The sequence below is a fragment of the Aspergillus viridinutans genome (genome assembly GCF_018404265.1).
Source record: "Aspergillus viridinutans IFM 47045 DNA, scaffold_5, whole genome shotgun sequence".
Lineage (NCBI taxonomy): Eukaryota > Fungi > Ascomycota > Eurotiomycetes > Eurotiales > Aspergillaceae > Aspergillus > Aspergillus viridinutans.
Window position 1 is genome coordinate 1,348,850 of NW_025091221.1, and position 20,232 is coordinate 1,369,081.

General features: G+C 49.6%; 6 protein-coding genes across 6 annotated transcripts; 3 read left to right on the forward strand and 3 right to left on the reverse strand.

The window, feature by feature from the left end:
* Positions 1-412: 412 nt before the first annotated feature.
* Positions 413-2,848, reverse strand: Aspvir_007387 (Zn(II)2Cys6 transcription factor domain-containing protein; the record flags this gene model as incomplete). Its single annotated transcript, XM_043270569.1, has 4 exons — positions 413-513; positions 572-770; positions 826-1,677; positions 1,736-2,848. 4 exons carry the CDS (start codon positions 2,846-2,848, stop codon positions 413-415), a joined length of 2,265 nt encoding a protein of 754 aa, XP_043126504.1.
* A 2,930-nt stretch (positions 2,849-5,778) lies between these two features.
* On the forward strand, positions 5,779-7,701 carry Aspvir_007388 (CAAX farnesyltransferase subunit beta RAM1; the record flags this gene model as incomplete). The annotated part of the gene is made up of 7 exons (XM_043270570.1): positions 5,779-6,302; positions 6,377-6,532; positions 6,588-6,662; positions 6,724-6,851; positions 6,915-7,032; positions 7,084-7,362; positions 7,422-7,701. The coding sequence occupies 7 exons, from the start codon at positions 5,779-5,781 to the stop codon at positions 7,699-7,701; spliced, it is 1,560 nt and encodes a 519-aa protein (XP_043126505.1).
* Positions 7,702-10,349: 2,648 nt separating this feature from the next.
* Positions 10,350-11,072, forward strand: Aspvir_007389 (uncharacterized protein; the record flags this gene model as incomplete). Its single annotated transcript, XM_043270571.1, has 2 exons — positions 10,350-10,374; positions 10,654-11,072. 2 exons carry the CDS (start codon positions 10,350-10,352, stop codon positions 11,070-11,072), a joined length of 444 nt encoding a protein of 147 aa, XP_043126506.1.
* A 681-nt stretch (positions 11,073-11,753) lies between these two features.
* Positions 11,754-13,268, forward strand: Aspvir_007390 (uncharacterized protein; the record flags this gene model as incomplete). Its single annotated transcript, XM_043270572.1, has 2 exons — positions 11,754-12,204; positions 12,253-13,268. 2 exons carry the CDS (start codon positions 11,754-11,756, stop codon positions 13,266-13,268), a joined length of 1,467 nt encoding a protein of 488 aa, XP_043126507.1.
* A 145-nt stretch (positions 13,269-13,413) lies between these two features.
* On the reverse strand, positions 13,414-14,035 carry Aspvir_007391 (uncharacterized protein; the record flags this gene model as incomplete). Its single annotated transcript, XM_043270573.1, has 3 exons — positions 13,414-13,502; positions 13,550-13,850; positions 13,934-14,035. The coding sequence occupies 3 exons, from the start codon at positions 14,033-14,035 to the stop codon at positions 13,414-13,416; spliced, it is 492 nt and encodes a 163-aa protein (XP_043126508.1).
* A 1,905-nt stretch (positions 14,036-15,940) lies between these two features.
* Positions 15,941-16,563, reverse strand: Aspvir_007392 (Hpt domain-containing protein; the record flags this gene model as incomplete). Its single annotated transcript, XM_043270574.1, has 3 exons — positions 15,941-16,229; positions 16,287-16,459; positions 16,519-16,563. The coding sequence occupies 3 exons, from the start codon at positions 16,561-16,563 to the stop codon at positions 15,941-15,943; spliced, it is 507 nt and encodes a 168-aa protein (XP_043126509.1).
* Between the last annotated feature and the right edge of the window lie 3,669 nt (positions 16,564-20,232).

Genomic DNA, 20,232 nt, shown 5'->3' on the forward strand with positions numbered 1-20,232 from the left:
CTCGGTGAAATGACGCGAGAACTAGCCTCCAGCATACGTCTTGCAACTCAGTTGCGCGCTCATCATCTCTGCTGCCAGACATTTTCGTGCCCATACAATATCATGACGTTCGTGATACTCATCATCGCTGTCGAAACACTATGCGAGAAACGTATATCACTGAGAAAGAAGCAAAGAAAAAAAAAGGAAGAACGAAATGCTGTCAATCAAAATCCACAAAAGGTCAAGACAGCAGGAAAGCGGCCGTAAAATAAGACACAAATGCGAAAAGAGTGATAGTCGCTTTCGCTTCAGGCGGATCTCGTAAACATCAAGGTCGACATGTCTCATATCGCGTTGTATTGCGCTGGCCCAGCCGTAACACATTTGAGTCGATGTAGGTCGTGGTTTTTCACCCTCATATCTCGTCATCTTAATTTGCGCGGACCACAAGTCTTGAAATGAATTTGTTCGACAAGCAATCAAAGTCATTGCGGTCGAACTTCGAATTCGAGCGGCTTCTCAGATAGCTCTCTGTTTGGGCAGGTTAGTATACGCAGCAACAGGTAGGGCGAAACAGACGGCCGCTTACCGTATTGCTTTACATGTTCGCGAACCTCGGTCATGGTGTTGCAAACATCGGGATTCGAAAACAGCAAGTGGTGGTGCTTTTGTGTTTCCCAATCAGTGAAAGCGGGGAGTTTCTGCGAAATTGCCTGGAACAAGCCAACGATGACCCCGACAGGGATATTCTCCATATCATTGCAGAACTTGTCCACAGCGGCAGCATCCTTCCAAGACGTCAGTAATTCAACCTTTTACAGCAGCGCTTAAATTGCGACTCACCGGTGTGCGGTAATGGCAGTCGAATTGCATTTCCTCCCACACTGCCAATAGAATGCATGCTAAAATGAAGATCGTAGGCCAGTTCTTTAGTTTTTCTCCACTATACACGCTTGAGTAAAGACTCGAAAGCTCTTCAAGAACATCCTTCTGCAGCTCGCGCCACATATTAGCCATGGCGCACTTGATCTGGAAATTGATCATGACAGGCGCCATGATCTTGCCCTTGAACTTCGATGATGGGTCCTCAATCTTGCCAAGGAAGCCATCTTCTTCACCTATACCCTCCACCATTGTGACATGGAGAGTCAGGTTGTAAGCGATGATGAGCTTCAACGCTTTACGGATCACAGGTAGCTTGGTACGGAAGTAGTACCGGAAGGCAGTCTTGAGCATCTGCGTCAGGAATGGCGTGCCCTCGAAGTAGTCGTCGACGAACTTCTCAAAAGTGCCATTGCCATCAATGTGGCGGTCGAGATAATCCGACAACATGGCATGTGAGATACCCTCCATACCAGCAGATAGTTTGGCGGTCTCCACCTCATGCTGAGTGGGTTCTCGGTGCATCGATTCGACCCAGTCGACACTGAAGCATTGATCATCCCGAACATAAACCTCCCGGGCGTTAATGGGAAGAATCTGACCATAACCATGGGTGATGAACAAGGTCCTTTCGTGCTCTGAGAAACCCTTGATGTTTCCAACCGAAAAACCGAGAGTAATATGACGCTCGTAGTCCGCTTTCCAATCCTTCATGAAATACCCGATTTCCTTGATGTCAATCCTTGTGCAAGGAACTTGCCATAATCTAGCATGCGAGGGTTGGCAACCGGCACAGGGCTCGCCTTTATCACACTGCGAAGATTGCCCTGTCAGTCAAGTGCTGGCAGATTTACGGTTTGGAAGAACTTACAGTTTTTTTCAAGAATTTGCAGCGCAGGCATGCTCTCAACTTGCGAATTTCGCTGGCTTGCTTTCTCTGATCCGGCTTGAGCGGGCCCTTTCGCTTTCCAACACGTTTCTCGCCTTCGGGCTTTCCAGCTTGCGATTGCTTGCGGATCCTGGTCTCCGCAGTCTTCGCAGCGATTGGGCTTTTGCGCGACGGTTTCCTACTGGGCGGCGATGAGGACGACGCCTGTGATCCAGCGGACCTGGTGGGCGAAGTGGACTTCTTGGAGGGAACAGGAATAGGTCGCACAATTGCTACGGGGCTGACTGCAGTAGGGGATTGGGAGCCGTGGGAAGTGTGATCGTAGGAGACCCGTCTCGGCATGCTGAAGGCAGACTCGAAGTTAAGATCAGAGGTGGGCGAGTTGATTGGATTGGAGATGTCAACGAAACTGCCGTAGGAAGTTGAGTACGATGACTCAGAAAGGCTCCGGTCGTGCAACGTCTGCGTGGGATTGATGAAGATGCCCTGATCGGGGAACATGAATTCGTGAGAGTGACGGGGTTCGATGGCGCTCCAGCCGTTATCGCTGCTCGACAAAGACCGTACTTCCAAGTAAGTGTCCGTGGGGGAGCTGCTGCCTATCAAGTTGCGTGGTGCGGCGTAAGATGACAAATCTTGCAGGCCGTCCGGGAAAGACATCAGCTCAGTTTGGAGATCCTGGTAGCCAAATGGGACCATGTCGACTGGCGCAGGCAGAGGCATATAAGAACTTTCCAAAAGACCGGAGCTTATCTGGCCCTGGGGCGGAGCCATGACATCCACAGGAGACGAATGGATGGGCATTCCGTAGCTTGAAGTCGTGTATTGCTGAGCCGACGAATGATCCTCCTGAGTGTACTGAAGGTGGGGTTGCAGCTGTTGGAAGTGCCAGTCGACCATCAGGTTGGGATCCTGAGCTACCGACTGTTCATAAGCGTGACCGCTGGTTTGCAGAGGAGAGATGTCTCGCGATCCGTCTGTTCTATGGGAGCTCTGATGGTCCACCGCCACGGGCCATGACTGAGGCTGGATATAGTTTCTCGAGTCGTAGTCAAGCCCGATGAAGCCATCGTTGGTTATATCAACATTGGACATTGTTAGAATCACCTATTTACGAGAGATCAAGAAGGAAATAAATGTAATAATTGAAAAAAAAGGGAAAGCCTCAGCAAAGAAAGCCAGACAAGGTGAGGGTGGTACAAAAGTGATCACAGCAAGAGAGGTTGAAGGTAAATTCGTCGCAGAAGCCTGAGGACAAAGGCCACTCGGATGAGCAAAATGCCCAAAATCCGGGGGTATGAGAGGAGGAAGAAGAGGGAAATCACAGGCATAGCGGAGGCGGTGGGGAACAAAGCAGCGGTGAGCGGAAGCTGCGTCTTTCGGAGATGCGCTAGAGGATCCTGGGAAGGAGTTATCGCTATCGTGGGTGGGGTTGTTGTCTCTGCTGATGGTCACCCGTCGAGGATGAGTGAGGTGATTGGATGTAAATTGGGGACAAAGGTTGGTAGGTAAATGCCACGCCGGTTTCCTGCTAAAGCCTCATTGACCCAGGCTACTCTGACGATGTTACCAAGCTAGGCTGTTTCGGGGAAAAAGACAGGTATTTTATTGACTGAAAGTCTGAGACAATGAGAATTCGGACGGAAGAGGTGCGCTTTGCTTACAGAACGTATAGATACGTTGGTCGACCTCATGAATAATCATGATGATCATCTCGAAATCAGCAAGTGGGCAGTACAGTGATTTGACAGGAGTCATCAGAGACCTTCGAATCTAAGGTATGATGCATCTGGTGCAGCGCTTCTGAAACCTGTATCTACCTCGACTTTACGTCCTGACAGTCTGAAAAGTCAGCATCGGCATACTCTGAGTAAATACTTCCATATGACATCTTTTGAGATGCTTTAGTACCACGGTAGCGCTACGGACTGCTCCGTGGACGAGACCCAGAGAGACTCTCGGGAACTGGAGATCAGTGGAAACCGTCAACAAGATCAGTCCCAATGGTAAGATACTAGTCACTGTTTTACCAGCCGATTACCTTGCTGAGCGGATTGACTCGAAGAAGCTATTATTTGATTATCAATGGTGATTGGCAAATGTCTTTCACTTCTACGGTCGTGGCAATACTCGGACAGACCCCGCTGACAATCCATACAGTACCGTACATGGCCATACATTACGATCTGTATGGAGATTATGAGGCGATCATGGATCATATGTGAGTGTAGTCTGCCGTACATGCGACTAAGGCGGTCCAGTTGTCAATCGCTGGTGATAGATTGGACCGCCAACCAATTATGACCAGATTTCAGACCAAGCGTTGGATTTGTTGGCAACTAGGGTGGCTTACCGTGCAGCAGCTCCATCTTTGACGGTACGTAATGATACGGACATTATCGTACCAAGACTGGGATACTGCTTGTCAGAATGAGACCATTATTGCCTACCTATGTAGCAAGCATATCAGGCCACCTGTGGTGATGCTAGGTAGAAGACGAGATTCGGTGATGATTATTGTTCGAGAGGGAGCTCTGGACTCCCTTGATAGATGTTTGTGTGTTTTTGATCTGCCAAAGGCCCCTCAGCTCCATCCTTGCCAAGCAAGAATTTAGGGACGATCAAGCCATAGAGTTTCTGCACAGACAGGGATCTATTGTTCAATGAGGAGGTCTATTCGCGACAACTTTCATAGCAAGATCGCGATAGATCATATTTCTGAGCACCCTTGAAGTCTCAACAAACCTGGAAGATCGCAGCGTCAGTGACAACGCTTGACGGCACGGGGTCATGCACGTCTTCTGCGTTCCAAGTGAGTAAGGCGTCAAGAAGGGTCTTTGGAAAATCGACTTTGGCAGAGCTACTGTATTTCCGTCATTACTAATTGGTAGTATTAGAGAGAAAGGTACTTGACTGGCTCGGTTTTGACAGTGCAGACGAGTTTCCCATTCGCTCCCTTCATAGACATCGACATCCTGTTGGATCTTACTTGCAGCGCGCCACGCCAGCAACCGCAAGCGGAACATATCAGTTGCATTCTTGTTTCATGGTATTGCTCTTGCTGAGGACGACCTGTTGATGACGTTGCGACGTCGTTAGTAATTACTCTCTTGAATCATTAATCCGAGAAATAGAATTTTCGATCATTATTATTGTCTGGCATCTGGGAAAAGTTTGGTAGAAATAGTCCACAGCGTAGATGCATGCTAGTTTCGAACCGACTGCTATTGTTTATGCTAGCCTCAAAGGTTGTTGGTTGGGTGAGAAATAGAACCAATGCGCGTTCGTGCTAAGAGGAAGGCCTTGACGGAGTACACAGAGTGATCGCGTTGTCCTCGGCAGGAATGCGGCGCTTTTCTCACTGATTTCTTGATGTCCTCGTCAATTATGTCGTTGGAACGACCTCTTACAGACTTTCCTTAAGTGGCTTTGTGCATTGGTAATTTGAAGGCTGACTTTCGCTGCCAAGAAAGACAGCACACCGGTCCTATCTACTCCTTCACAAAGGCATGATAGCATCAAAGGTTGTCGTAGTTTGTAAAGCTTGACCTTGAGAGGTCAAGGGCTTGAAATTCGAACGGCTTGAGGAATATCCATTCGGGGATCAGCATTGGCAGGAGCCTAAGGCCGGGAAGCAAAAGACGGGATCTTCCCGGCTAGGGATACTGGGGAGCAACAAAGCAACGGATGGATGGACTGGATGACTATTCCAAATTGAGGTTGATTGAGTTAGTCTTCTAAATGTAAAACAAAGAGACGTCGACCTTGATCCCATTTGTTCTTGCTGGAGGCGAACAAGAAAGGTCAATTCTTTTGCTTGGAAATTTGCTTGTACCCGCTTGCCATGAGGGGTCGAGGCCCACCACCTGACTTGACGGAAGAACAATGAACTGACGATGGCAAGATTTCCATTGACGGGGAAAGGAACAATGATTAGGTTATAGCAACATCGCAAAGGAAATTGCTCTACTCCTGTGTATAAATGAGTGTATGATCGGAAGCTTGATTACTATCCTAGATATTCTATGCCTGTTATTGCAGCGACTGGGAAACACCGTCGGAAAGTCCTTTTCTCTTCGACCAGTCAAGGACCATCCGTGACCGCAGGAAAACCAAAAGGTCGAAACTTCAACGCCAACCTGCAGGTCAATAGTCGCTCCCCAGCGGCTACCAGTTCCCACAACCATTCATCGTCCACCCAGAGCGGAAAGATGGGAGAAAGCCAAGTCCATCCCGGAATTCCAGCGCTCTTCAGGGAGCCGCCAGTGATCCACGACTCGCTCTCCACAGAGACCACTGACCTTCAGAACGAAACAGTCAACAAATGTCTGCCGTTCCTGAAGGGGATCCACAACAGTCAAAAAGGTCCTTTTAACCAGTATGGGGTTCCCGCTCTTCAACGCGAAGACCACGTTGCGTATCTTTACGACTCACTGGAGGACTATCCGGCCTCCTTTGTCGGCCTCGATGCCAGTCGCCCTTGGATGGTTTACTGGGCCTTGGCAGGGCTATGCCTTCTAGGAGAAGATGTGACTCGATTCCGCGAACGGTAAGCTTGTCCCTAATATTATGTAGTCGTGCTCCATGTCCGACATGAAATTCGACTAAAATCTTTATTGACAGCGTCATCTCCACATTCACGGCTGCGCAGAATCCCACTGGTGGGATTGGAGGAGGGCATGGCCAGATGTCGCATGTTGCATCGAGCTATGCTGCGGTGCTGTCTATCGCGATGGTCGGTGGCGAAGATGCATTCAAATTGATTGATCGAACGGCAATGTGAGTTATTATGAGGCACCTCCTCTACCAGCAAGTCATCGCTAACCTTGTTGAGGTGGAAATGGCTCGGAAAGTTGAAGCAGCCTGATGGCGGCTTTACCGTCTGTGAGGGTGGAGAAGAGGACGTGCGGTAACGTTTCCCTATCAGTCTCTCTCTGCATATGTAGCATTTCACTGAGTCGCCAGCTCAGAGGCGCCTACTGCGCAATGGTAGTCCATGCCCTCCTCGATTTGCCACTAGCGTTGCCCCCGGAAGCCGAAGCTCGGCAGAATGGTTTGGAGACATTCACCGATGGCCTTCCTGAATATCTTTCGCGATGTAAGTGGCGTCCTTTGCTGAGCTTCCTGATTGTGATTGACAGTATTGACAGTGAAATTGCAGGTCAGACCTATGAAGGTGGTATATCCGGGAGTCCGGGCACCGAGGCGCATGGCGCTTATGCCTTTTGTGCTTTGGCCTGTCTTTGTCTCCTTGGTCGGCCTGAGGTGGTTGTGCCAAGGTAAGGAACCGCATCCACAGATCGACTTTTTACCCTTGCTGAGTGTATTAGATATATGAATGTTGCAACACTCCTTCCCTGGCTCTCGGCTCGACAACATGCACCCGAGGGAGGTTTCTCCGGCAGAACCAATAAATTGGTGGACGGGTGTTACGGCCATTGGGTTGGGAATTGCTGGCCCCTCGTCCAGTCTGCGCTAGATGGCACTCAACAAGTGGCAGGACCTAAGCGAGCTTCCGTCGGCAATCTTTACAGTCGAGAGGGATTGACAAGATATATCCTTTCTTGTTGCCAATGCAAGCTTGGCGGCCTTCGAGACAAACCGGGAAAGTATGTTAATTCATAGCCCCAGCATTCGCAGATAATGCGCATAGTTTGACTGCCTACAGACACCCGGATTCATACCATACATGTTATGCCCTCTCCGGGCTCAGCACGGTGCAATATCACCATTACTGTACTGACTCCAGTGCGAGCTCGAAGGATGACTTCAGCTCAGCATTCTCTTGGAAGCACGATCCTAACCTCGCCTCGGACGATCAAGGAACCGACATTGGCGTATTCGCTGAGAATGACCGACTCGTTCCTTTCCATCCCATTTTTGTCATTCCACACAAGTCAGCCGAAGGTATACGTGTCTGGTTCGAAAATCGGTCTTTCGACCTGTAGACTAGCCGAGAAAAGTAAGGAGTAAGGGTTGAGGTGTTGGAAAGGGTCGAGAAAGCGAAGAAACGAAGCTGATAGCAGCGTGTGCACTGCACACTGACAGTCTGGATGTACATGTAACTCGTTCAAATTCAAGTTACACTAAGAGCAAATCTGTGGGCTATGCTTACGATGTCACATGGGTCGCACATTTATCTATTCCAACGTGCGCTCAGCGTCATCAAGGAGTGGCTGACCACCGAAGTGAAGCTGGTGATCTAGAAGCAAGGGATAGAAGGTGACTAAGCTAAGGATTGCGGAGTGCAGTCGCAGTCTGCACAGTTCCTACCTCGACATTCATGAGGCAGGGGACTTGGTGGTTTCAGTGATCAGTTAGGGCTTGACATCCCGGAAGGTTGAGAAGCATCGACAGTATCGCTGGTATGGATATCGAGGTCGTCGGAACATGAGGTTGATACATCGCCTTGACATTTTTCCATCACCCACTAGTTTCTTAAGCGGATGTTGCGACTGAGGCAGCGAGGCCTGTTTCCCTCCTCATGACTTGCCGCTTGCTTAGCCGCCCCCTTCTCCTTTCCATCTCTCAAGTTACCAGTTTATCATTTTTCTTCATCATTAGCAGCATTTCGACGTAATGAGACTGCATGAGCCATTCTGCTAGTGGCCTAGCTCCCATTCTCGGCGTCTGGGGTGAAGAATTTACGGACATGTCAGATTGCTCATACTCTATTCGTTGCTTGAGGACTCGTCCGAGCGCATGTAATGGGAGAAAGAAGGCAGACTTGCGCCATGCACCGACAGTGAAAGTAAGTTTGGCTTCCATGACAGTCATCTGCATTACATCCACAAGTGGGTCGTCAGCATCGAAGTTGACTAGTGTGTACTGGAATTAGTACCATCAGGATTTCCTCCCGATTTATGAGGTATACTTCTGTGGAATGCTATGCAACGACATCTGCAATCTTCATCAACGTCTCCGGTTCTATCTGCTGCTCTTTGCCATCAGGAGCGATTGCTCGTGCAAGGAAAAGTGGCATGGGTTCCCCACCGCACCTAGTGAGAACTTGCCAACTCATCATTGCATCCGATGCCTGCCTGTCACAACATAGACGGTTGGGCCAATATCGTCCGTCGAAAATCCAGGACTAACCTATTGCATTTGTCTAATTCTGCATGGCAGATTATGACGGCCACCACAATCAGACAGGCAGACCGGCTCCTCTCATCCCGTTTCACCCTGGGGTTGGAGCTCGTGTGCCCCTCCTTTCCTCGCCTCCTTAGTTCCGATGGAATTTGAGGCTGCTCTGAGTCCAAAGACAGTGAGAGCATTATCCCGAGAAAGCGGTCGATATTGGAAGAGGAGGCCTGCCCGGGACACTAGCCGAATCGTCATGACTTTCTCTCCCCGTTGCGGCGTGGGATCAGAGTTCTTTCGCAGCTTTACGCCACTTTACAGCGTTTGCAAGTCTCCTGCTGTCTAGTGTTTGCGGAGAAAAGCCTTCAGTCCACTTCTAACACCCTGTAGCAACGGTTATATAATCATTTTATCTCTCATTCTTCAAGGTTCGAGCTAGAATTGGGATTCCTGCCGTCCTGCGTGGCATGCATCTCGTTACGAACGAAAGCGCATTAGTGGTTTTCTACAGCGCCTTTCATTAAACGCGCTGATGCGATCCAATGTCTTGAACATGAGGACAATAGTAAATGTCCTGCATTCTTCTTATGCTGCGGGGTTTTATGGGATCCCCTTCGCACGACTGTGCATCACCGCCGAAGCGAAAAAGGCGCCAGAAAAATCCGATTAAACATGGCCTCCGCTCAGATGGCTGGGCGTTCATTCTGCAGCAGCGCAGCGATGGCAGATTGAGACCACGATTTGCTCGGAGATTGTTATGCTGCGCGACATGCCAATCTTTGCCGCATGGATCGGCGGCGAATAACACCGTGGCGGATGGACCAGGAAGCTCCATTTTCCCAAGCTTAATCACTGGTCGAAAGCCATGCCAACGCATCAACGGTCCAATATGGCTCGCGACTCGGAATTGAGAGAAAACAAAGGAGAATCACACCCAGGAAAGATCCTTAGTGCAATCATGATTAAATGGACATTCGACCTTCCTAGTCCAGCCAATATGGTGGAACAAAGGGCATTCCTGAAATTTGTTAATTTCGCTTGGAAACCTCTGACCCCTTCTGCCTTTGGACATCAGACTTGAAGTGTGCTTCTGGAGCCCCACCTGTTTATTTGAGCCGATTATACCTAGCCCGATGGTCGTCGTCCTTCTTTTCTTTTTCGATCGTTCATTATCATCAGTGAAGCCGTCTATACCATGTTGCTGTCTTTCTTCGGCCGCTAGTTCCAATGTGCTCACGTTTTGGTGACCCTCTTTGTCCCCATTGATCTATACTAAGCATTCTCAACGCCGATTGACTCGCTGCAGAGGACTATTGATCCTTCCCTGCTAGCAAATCGCATCATTTGTGTGAACAACGTGGGCATTGGGCAGCAACAAACACCCTCCCAAGACGCTTGTTGAATGCCTCTGGATTGATTGCTAGGATCGCGCAGGGTCAACATAGCCAGGGCAGCGAATACTAGACCGATACCGCTCCGTCCCATACATTTTATTGGCCGCTTATCTGTATACGCGATGTACTATATTCTCTACCTTGCGAGTATGTCACCCCATCTGCCCTTATCGGCGCCCTGCCGATTGTTGTATACACAAAACCTCTGTTCTTTGATTGGGCTTGGAACTGTTTGAATTTGGCCTCGTTTTCCTTCAAGGACCTTGCAAGTTGCAATGGGGTTTCACTAGAGGACCACTTGAATCGCGTTATCATTCATCACTTTGATTTGTCGTTGACCCCTGACTACCACGGCGTGTTTCTTTCCATCCTCTGCACATTAGCCCTGAGCTACCGTTTTGAGCGGCCAATAACCATGAGAAACAGGCCTTTGTCGACGCCGCCGCTGGCCAGAACCTCTGTACGAGTCCTACGCAGGTACAGGCGGATACTCCTGCATTGTGCGCGTCAACAACCGCGAATACCAAACAGATTCTGTGTGCGAATCCGAGACCCTTGCCCGTGAGAATGCGGCCATGCGGGCGTACTTGATTTGTCGGAACTTCTCCGTCAACGACGGCATGTATCCGGCGGGCCATGACCACGGGGGTATCGTACAGGGGACCCCGGTGGCCATTGGTACGGGCCGGAAGACCCGCTACGTCGACGATGCGGATACCTCGACGAGCGGAGAGAGCAGAAGCGGTGGGAGTAGCCCAGAAAGCCATGAGGGGAGCCGGCTCAGTCTCGACCGACGGACTCTGGGCCCAGCCAGGACACTCACCTTTAGCAGCCGGGCACGATAATGCCACGCAATTCAGCTGACGAAGGCAAACCGTGATGGATTGGAAAATTCGCCGAACTCAAACAGGGGAAGGAAAAAGGAAAAGAAAAACAAGCTTACGACGTTACGATTGATGACATGACTTGAAATATCCTAATAGATTGAAGCGACTTTTGCCAGAGTGATTTTCATGCAACGATGATATGTAGTTTGCCCTTTATAGATGACGATGATTCGGCTGGCTGATTGAGTTAGTGGAATTCGTGTTGAGCATTGTCTTTTCCTTTTCTGCATGTGGTGGCCAGCACTGCTTGATGGTGGATGTCTCTTTGCTACTATCGTTCAATCGAAGCAATATTGCAGTTTCTTAAGGATAACACCTGATCGCCTGGTAATAAGAATCCTTGTACTGATGCTTCCAAAACGGTCGTAAACCTGAGGCATGAATCTAGAAGCCATATGGGCTATGTTTGCACTGTTTGCCTATCCGCTTAGGCATCATGACGTATATCCATCCACGTTCCAAGGCACTGTTTATCAGCAATTGGTCCCTCCAACAAGATATTAAAGGGGAGAATCGAGATAAACTTCTCTTCGCAACAATGGTCATTCTTTTCTTCCAATAATTGCGTAGATTTCGTTGATTTTCTCGGTAAAGGTACAGGTTACTTTCACATGGTTCACAGCTGAGACACTATTTACGATGCGGGCGCTTGTTAGCCGCACACCCATTGCGGCTGCATTGCGGTCTGCAACGCTGGGAAGTCAGTGTGCTACGATCCAATATAATAGTTTGAATATCCTTGACCGATTACCTCAGCCCCTGCCGTCGAGACTATTCCGAATCCGATACACAGGAGTGTCCACATCGAGTCGCGTGACACAGACAGGTAGACGGAGTTTCCAACTGAGTGCCATAAACAGAGATGAGCGGGAGCCTCAAACGGCCCAGCCAGATCCTCTGGAGAGGCTTGAGGTCAGAAAGGTGCAGCAACAGCATGGAACTGAGAAGGACGAGTCGGGCCGAGATACGGAGTCTGGGGGGAACGTTGCGAAGGCGATGACGAAGGGCGGTACAATTGCAGGCAAGCTGTTGACGACGCCGTCGAGGTTGTTTAAGCTTCTCATTCCATTGACTACCATCAATCGCAAAGGTATGTTTCCGTCGATATGAGGTTCTGGCTGTGGCTGACTATTTCAAGATATTGAGCAGATCGCCATACTGATCCACCCGCAGCAGCCCCTATCCCATCTAGAACGTCTAATCCAGTCCGAGGTGCCACCAATAGAAGACGAGAACGGTCAGAAGAAACCACCTGCTGTATCGTTCATCGCGCTCCAGCTTGAACATGACGCCATCAGGCCGAAAAGGGGTATGTACGAAGGTACCGATGCTGAAATTCACAGTGTCGAAGGAGGAAAGGATGACGCGACGGTGGCAAAACGAGGGGAAGAGTTCCAGGAAGTGGACGAAACGTTCAGCTATCTGCGGCGGCCAGGGCCCGGACAGGGTGCCAAGGAGCAGCGCTTCATCCGGTGGTCGCAGTCCACCGAGATTGGAGACTTCATCCGGGATGCCGCGCGGGCTAAGGAGTTCATCGTGACGATCGAAGGTGCACCGTCTGGGCTGGAACAGATTCACGTTGCCGTACCCTCTTTCGACGAGAGGACGTATTTCCTGCGGATGAGGCTGCGGAAAATCTCTAGCAGAATCCAGGGTCTTGCAGAGATCAAGCACGAGTGTGACGCGCTAGCGCACCGGGGTGCTCAACGGGTGGCCCTTGGCGGGTTTGGCATTCTCGCCTTTTGGTGGTACATTGTGTACAAACTGACGTTTGAGACGGACTTGGGATGGGATACGATGGAGCCGGTGACCTATCTGGTCAGCTTGTCCACGTTGATGGGCGGCTACCTTTGGTTCCTGTATCACAACCGCGAGATCTCCTATCGTTCAGCGCTTGATTTTACAATCAATGCGCGGCAAAAGAAACTCTACCAAATGAGAGGGATTGACCTTCAGGTGTGGGAATCACTCATTGATGAAGCCAATGCGATACGCAGGGAAATCAAAAACATCGCTGCCGAATATGACGTTGATTGGGATGAACGAAAGGACGAGCAGGACGACCGCGTTACCGAGGCATTGAAGAAGGAGAGAAGACTCAAGAATGGATCTCAGAAAGAAGAGCGGCCAAAGGACGACAGAGACGATGATTGATTGATTGATTGATTGATTGATTGATTGATTGATTGATTGATTGTATGAGAATTGACCAGCGATGAAAGGGTTGTCTATACAAAAGGAAGGAAGTTGGAAAGCTCAAGCCAGCACCGTTGCCTCGTTAAACGTGAAACACACCGCATCATCCATTTCTCACCGGGTCATAATACGTCTTCTTTGTCAGTCCACTGTCCGATTGTGCCGTCTTATTATCCCGTTTTGAATCCTGGCCTGGTCGCTGTCAGCACTGGCTCGATCCTGTTTCTTGGACAACCTACCATGATCGTCACCCTTCCGCCGATTACGGTTATTGCGAACATCCCTCGACCGAAACACGCTGTACAACAACCAGCCAGCCACCCAGTTGGGACCGTACTCGCCCGTGGTGTTTCCGCGCTCGAACAGCGGCCGCGTCAGGGGCCCGGCGTTCCGCGAGATCTCCATGATGCCCCATCGCTGTCTCTCCGGACGGATATGATGCCAGAAAAAGGGCGGTCGGGTGTTGGGGTCGTTTCTGACGCTGTCCAGCAGATCCGAGGTATCTTGGTTCATACGATTGTATACGACGATGGCTTCATCCTGTACATACTCAGCATACTGTACAATACATTATCGCATCTGCACATAGACATATGGAGAACTGAAAGCAACGGCAGACATACCCTCATAGCCCGATAGTACTGCTCATGCTGGGGATCATGCGAGTTCAGCCCCAGCGCCTGCATAAACTCCTCCTTTGACACGCGGGGTCCAACGGCCGGCATCCCGAAGATCAATTAGTGCAGTAGCAGGTATAGATAACAGCCCTCTAGACGTGAAGCAAAAGCAGACACGAACTTATATCCAAGGGGGAAGCAGAATGAGGCAAGCATGAATGCTCTTGAGGACCGGGAACCATCGTAGTTAAAAAAAAAAAGGAACGTAGCACAGCGCCTGGCTGCCATCCCATCACCCCCCAGCCTCGAAGTCTACATGGGAGTCGCCTACGACAATCGGCCGCGAGCTCGGACGGGCTGTGATTGGCAACGAGGACACGGAAATGGGTTTGGTTTTGGTGCATGCATCTGCAAGGCCGTTGTCGATTGTCGATGGGCGAGCGATTGAGGGTGTCGGCGGTTGCAGGGCTGTAGGTATCCGTCCGTTTCTCTGTGGACTTGGCTAGTGGGTGCGCTGCTTGACACGATACTTCCTCACCTGTCTGTGTCTGTTTCTTTTTCTGCTTAGTCGCTGATATAAGTGTGCTCTTAGCGAAGTACGCTCTAGTGAGGAATGCTCAGAGTATCGAACCACTCAATCGACCGAACATCCGAATCAACCCAGACTCCAGACTCAGAATCCAACTCTCCAGTCTGCAAACCGTTTGATCAAGCACACACGACCCGGGGGTCGGTTTGCTTGGCTGCACCTATGCCGGTATACCGTACCGTTCTTGTACTCGTACTTGTACTTTAGACAGCTGCTCATCCTCTTCCCCTACTGCACTTCCATTCTGCTGCCTTGCGTAAAAGGCACTACACTCAAGGTCCATTTTAGAGGTGAGCTGTCCAAATCCGATATCCCAACCTATTCTCCAATAACGTCAGAAACAAATCCAAAAATTCTTTCCAGAGAGGGTTGGGTTGAGTTGATTCGCAAATGTGCAGAATTGCCTGTCCCACGCCCCATCCGCCTGCTGTGTAACCATCGCCCCTAGACTAAGCTACGCGCGCTCTCAAGGTCCTTCCCTCCCTGATATTCCGTTCTGCACAGACGGCGACAGTCCAGTCAATGCTAGGTACCGAGGGGTGGAAGGAGGAGACGAGACGGTGGAAGTGTAAGGATAAGGTCTCGGATCGGATGGTGGGTAGGTACTCCGACATCTATCCGAGTGCAGCGGATGCGGGTGTGTGTTTGTATGGGCAATTGGATCGTTTCCGAGACTACCAAAGGATAAGAAGCCAAGAGAAGACAAGGCGTCCAATCTTCTTCTGGCTACGATGGAAACCTCTCGAAGCTGGCGTGGTTTGCTTCGTGCAGGGGCTGAATGTCGTGCAAGTCTGCGCTGGGCCTTTGCATGCTCTGAATATAAATAATTAAAATGGTGACGGGTGAGGCTACCTGGCTGTGGTACGGGGCAGGAATGTGTTAGACAGCTGCTTGTGACTGTCTGGTGGCCGCACGCCAGGATGACATGTTGTACATTACTCATTATTCCTGACTTTCAATGCTGCTATTCTGTTGGTTCAGGATTGTCCTCTATCTGTCTAGCAAACAGAAGTTCGAACGTTGCATGCTGCCCGAGATATGCCCTTTCCCTGCCCGCATCTGGCTTCACAGTCAAAGGCTTGGGCAAGGAGAAGCAATGTCTGATAAAACTGAAGAACTCTAATCCTGCATGCTATGGATGATGGGCTCATACAAAACCACAAGTTTGGTAAGCGCTGAACATCATTTAAATAATCCAATGGTTTGATACTGAAAGGTAGTGGTGGAAATTATCTGTCGCTTTTGTTCTCCATTCCTCTCGCAGAGTGGGACTGTTCGTGGGTATGTGGACTGAAGTGAAGAGTGATTGTGTGTATATGTGTGTAGGACCTCAACCTGTCGCGTGCTATATTCAGAAGCACATCCCTCACCATGCTCGTTCCGCCTCTGCTCTCCATGTGCAAGCTCTTCCCCTTGGTCAATCACTATTTAGAGGAGGGCGAGGTGACCTCGGGCGACTTCGTCTCGCCGTAATAGCTGCGGAGAAACTTCTCTACTTCTTTATAGTCCTTCTTGACTTCAACCAGGGTTTCCTTGATGTGCTTCAGCGACTTCTCCTCATCGGGTTCGTCGACAGTGCCGGTCTCATCTTTACCAGCACCGTAATGCTGGATCTTTTCGCAGTGATCTTTGACCTTCTTCAAACCCAGAGTCGCTGACGATCCTTTTAGGAAATGTCCAAGCGAAGAAAGCTCATCTAGGTCCTTGTCCTCTCTGTGATGTCGAATGTCAGTCTAACTGGAGGGTCAATACGGAGCAACGAGCACTTACAAAGCCTTGTCCATCTTCTCGAACGTGGTTTCGGCTTGATCGAAGAATCCATACACAATGCCCTTGCTGAAGTCCATGTCTTCATCGTCGTCCATCTCCAGAATCTGGTCGAAAGTGGCCTTGTCGATGACTTCGCCCATCTCTGAAAGCTTCTTGGGAGGAGTCTCCTTGGGCTGTCGAGATGTCAGTGTCCACTCAAAAACAGTTACGATGGTCAGTGGTAGTAACATACAGGGTCCTCAACGGCCTTAGTCTTGGTAGTGGTTGTAGGAGCCATGTTTGTGAGTATGTGATGCTTAGGGCTGTTCCTCCAGCAGATGAGCGAAAGATGGATCAAGAAAGACTCGTTCAAGTTGGCGCCTTGCTGTACCTTTCTCCTCTTCGTGGCGTATGTGGCTCTTCAAAGCACGATCTTGGAAACCGATTCGATCTACACTGTGCAAAACGGTTAGTTCAAGCGCCAAGTCACTTGTTTCATGCTTCTCGAGAGTTTCAAGGGCGAGATTACGGCAATATCAAGCAACAGGCGCTCAGCGCTTGAGACTCGACCGCCACGGGTAGCCGCCCTACGCAGTGAGAAGGTTACTGGGTCGAGGGGCTATGACAGTCCAGACAGTCGGGAGGGAAGAGATATACAATCAACAGGGGAGGGTGGTCAGGAGGCTCAACATGATGGGGGCTGATGGACGAGGGGTAGGGGAATCAGGGAGAATCACCTCCGGTACGTTTCCTTCCTGTTGGTTGCTGAGGCCACAGGATGTAGCGGGGTTGTTTCCAAGGTGGAACCGATCGAGCACAAAGACTTCAGGGACAAAAAGTAGCTTAACAGGGCGCCACGACAGGCGCGTGGTCACAGGGATCGGAAGTTGGTTTAGGGGTCACAGGAGGAACATCCGGTATTAATGCGGACAGAAGAGGCTTGGGGGAGACCGACGAAAAGGGAGGGATGTATGGGGCGGGAGTATTAGATTAACAGGCAGTTTAGGACATGACGAGGAGCAGCAGCTGGAGGGGACGAGGGGATGACCCGAAACCAAACCACACAGACAACCTAGACGGAGCCTAAAGGGGAAGGGGTCCACATGGGTTGAGAGGAACAGATCATAGTAGCTGACAAAGGAAAGAAAAGAAAAGAAGTACAGCTGTCTGGACTGAGAGGACTGATTTGATGACAGGACAGGAGAGGAGCAGAGGATGAGAGGAGGAGGAAGAGGAGGGGTAGTAGGTATTGGGGTATCCCACCTTGTCTTGGTATTATTGTTGTTGTGGTAGTAGAAAATGACGATGATGATGCCGTTGATGGTGATGACAGACAGTGAGGGTCAAAGAGATCTGTCTGCAGTCTAGAGAGTATATGATTTGCTACCAAACCACCCACTGAGGAGTCAGTCACCGTAACAGAAGCCGAAAGAAAGGATTGCAGATTAGAGATTCGACAGCGCGCAGGAATCAGAGCGCAAGGAAAAAGCAAGAGCACAAGCAGTTCAAGGTGGAATGAGACTGATTGATTGTTTGACTGGAGAAAAGAAAAGCGTGACAGTGTTTCTTTTACCTTCAACGACCTATCCGTAATATTTTTGACAATTCCTTTTTTCCCCTTTTTCTTCCGTTTTAACGCTTCTGTTTGGCGCGCTTGTAGAGGTCAAGACTCAAAAGAGGAGACTACAAGAGAGTTAAGTTGTGTGGAGGGGCAAAATTGTGGGTGGGCTATCTTTTTTCCTTTTGGTGAGCGGCGGGGACAAGACGAGATAGACTAACGTAGCCCTTGGATCAGCGAGACAGACTTATGTTCGATTGACAGGTGCAGCCAGAGACGAGACTCGTGTCTTGGTCGATGAGCTGTGGACAGGGAGGATTTCAGAAAAATACTAGAATATCCGCAACGTAGGAAGAAGGAGGAACTTCTTAGTTGTGAATGCCCTCAAGACTCGAGTAGTTGCATTCAGGTAGAGGAATAATAAAAAAAGAAGATATTTCGATAATAATAATAATAATACCTACCTTACTGTCGGGAGGATAATCCAAAAAGGCTAATAAATGGGGTCAACCGACAGCGACAAGAGACAAAAGGAATAGTCGTTCCTCTGATACTCCGGATCCCCCTCCATCCATCTTCACGACGAGGACTTGGGGAATCTACTTAGCTTCATCTGGCGTCATTTTATGACCTCGTGAGAATGCAATCTCCATCAAAAAGTTGAATCTCTGGGTAGCCTCAGCAATAGCCTTTAAGAATCTAAAGATAAATTTTCATGTTCTGTAACTGTTCTCTCACAGAGTTCATCCCCACTTTTTCGCTGGAGATGCACGTTGAGATCATCGCACTACGGACTGACGTAGGGTGTCAGCCCGTCAGCCTCTTATTGGCGATGCGGTTGTGTTAGGTTCACTGGCTGGCGGAGGGGCAGGTTCGATCCACTGCGACATCATCACCGAAATTCCTCGCAAGTCCTCGTTTCCCCCCGACCCTGGCCACATCAACATGCTGCTTTTTGTCGATCCGTTAGTCCAGTGACGAGTGAACCCTTTCCGAATGAGTTTCGCATCCAGCGGAATCCGTCTTTCTCGGCTGTCTGACATCACAACCGGCACCATCTCAGGCCATGGGCTGTTCTGGGCCCTCAGGAACCGTCCCAGATATAGTACGTACCGGACAAGCAAACATCCAGAGTAAGAAGAAGCCCAAAGAACGACAAGCCCTGCGTTTTCTTGGTGCTCACCCTACCTGTGTTCTTGCCAAAGAGAAGCCAGCGGGGTTTGACAGACTAAAACAGAAACGGATAACCCGTCCAAGTGGAATACCCAAGCGACAGTCTCGGTACCATTCCACAGCCTTGGTGGGCTTCGCATCGACACCAGATGAAGATATTGAGGCTCCTGATCGAGTTACCTCGCACCATCTTTCTTGCTCCTCCTTCGCCAGATCTAGTCGAGAGGCATTATGTGGCTTTATATCTCCTCCCCGTCGAGGTGGACAAGGAACTTGACATTTTCTCTCCCCATCGTGGCTTCAGCCATTTTCGACATTCGAGGGTGATGAACTCGACCGCTGTTGGTCAGTCCGTCCCTGGCTGTGACTTCCATCCAATCATATCCGAGAAAAGGCGCAAAAATGACATCATAGTGGGTTTGATCCGAAGTTTGGAGAAGACAAACGGCCAATTCGGGAATTTTGGCTCGCCTATGACGTTAGGGGGGTCATTGCCAAGGCTCGCTGAAGCTCGGGCCCTCTCGGCTGTAAGTATGAAGAGGGGCCTACAGCATATATCTATTCACTACTATTATTATTAAGAGGTGACTGATATGGAAAATAGGCATGGACGGACTGTCAGAGAGACTGGCAATCTTGAATAGCATGGTAAAAAGGGGAGAATGGACAGCTGAGAGTGAAAGACGGATAGACAGTTCCTGCCTACTGTCTCAGGGATGCACTGTTATCTAGATACTCGGTGTAGGACATTCTACGACTATTGACCACAGTGTGGACACCCTGATCGGCCTGACTAGCATACAGTTGGTACTCAAAACACCTCACCACGTAAATTAGGTACTTTGTTTACATGACATCAGACCGCATGGCTGGAAACTTTGTCGGATGACAAAAGTCAAAAAAGTCTTCATCTGTTCTTAGCGTCAGTCAACATGAAAGCGGTGTCCTCCGCAAACTGCTATCTTTGATATCGTACAACAGATGCAGCTTAAACAATTCATGTCTCTGCCTAAGGGTGACCTCGTTATCTACTGCCATTGTTCAGGAGCAACATGACGTGCTTTGTATCAAGATAGATCGATGATGTCGAACATCGTCTCCGTATATTGAAGAAATCGCACATGGAGCGCATGAGTTATGGAGTTCTATCTTGTAACTTGTTGCATCCGAGGATCGATCTGATCAGGCTTATTACATAATCAACAACCATCTTCCCATCAAATCAACCAAAATAAC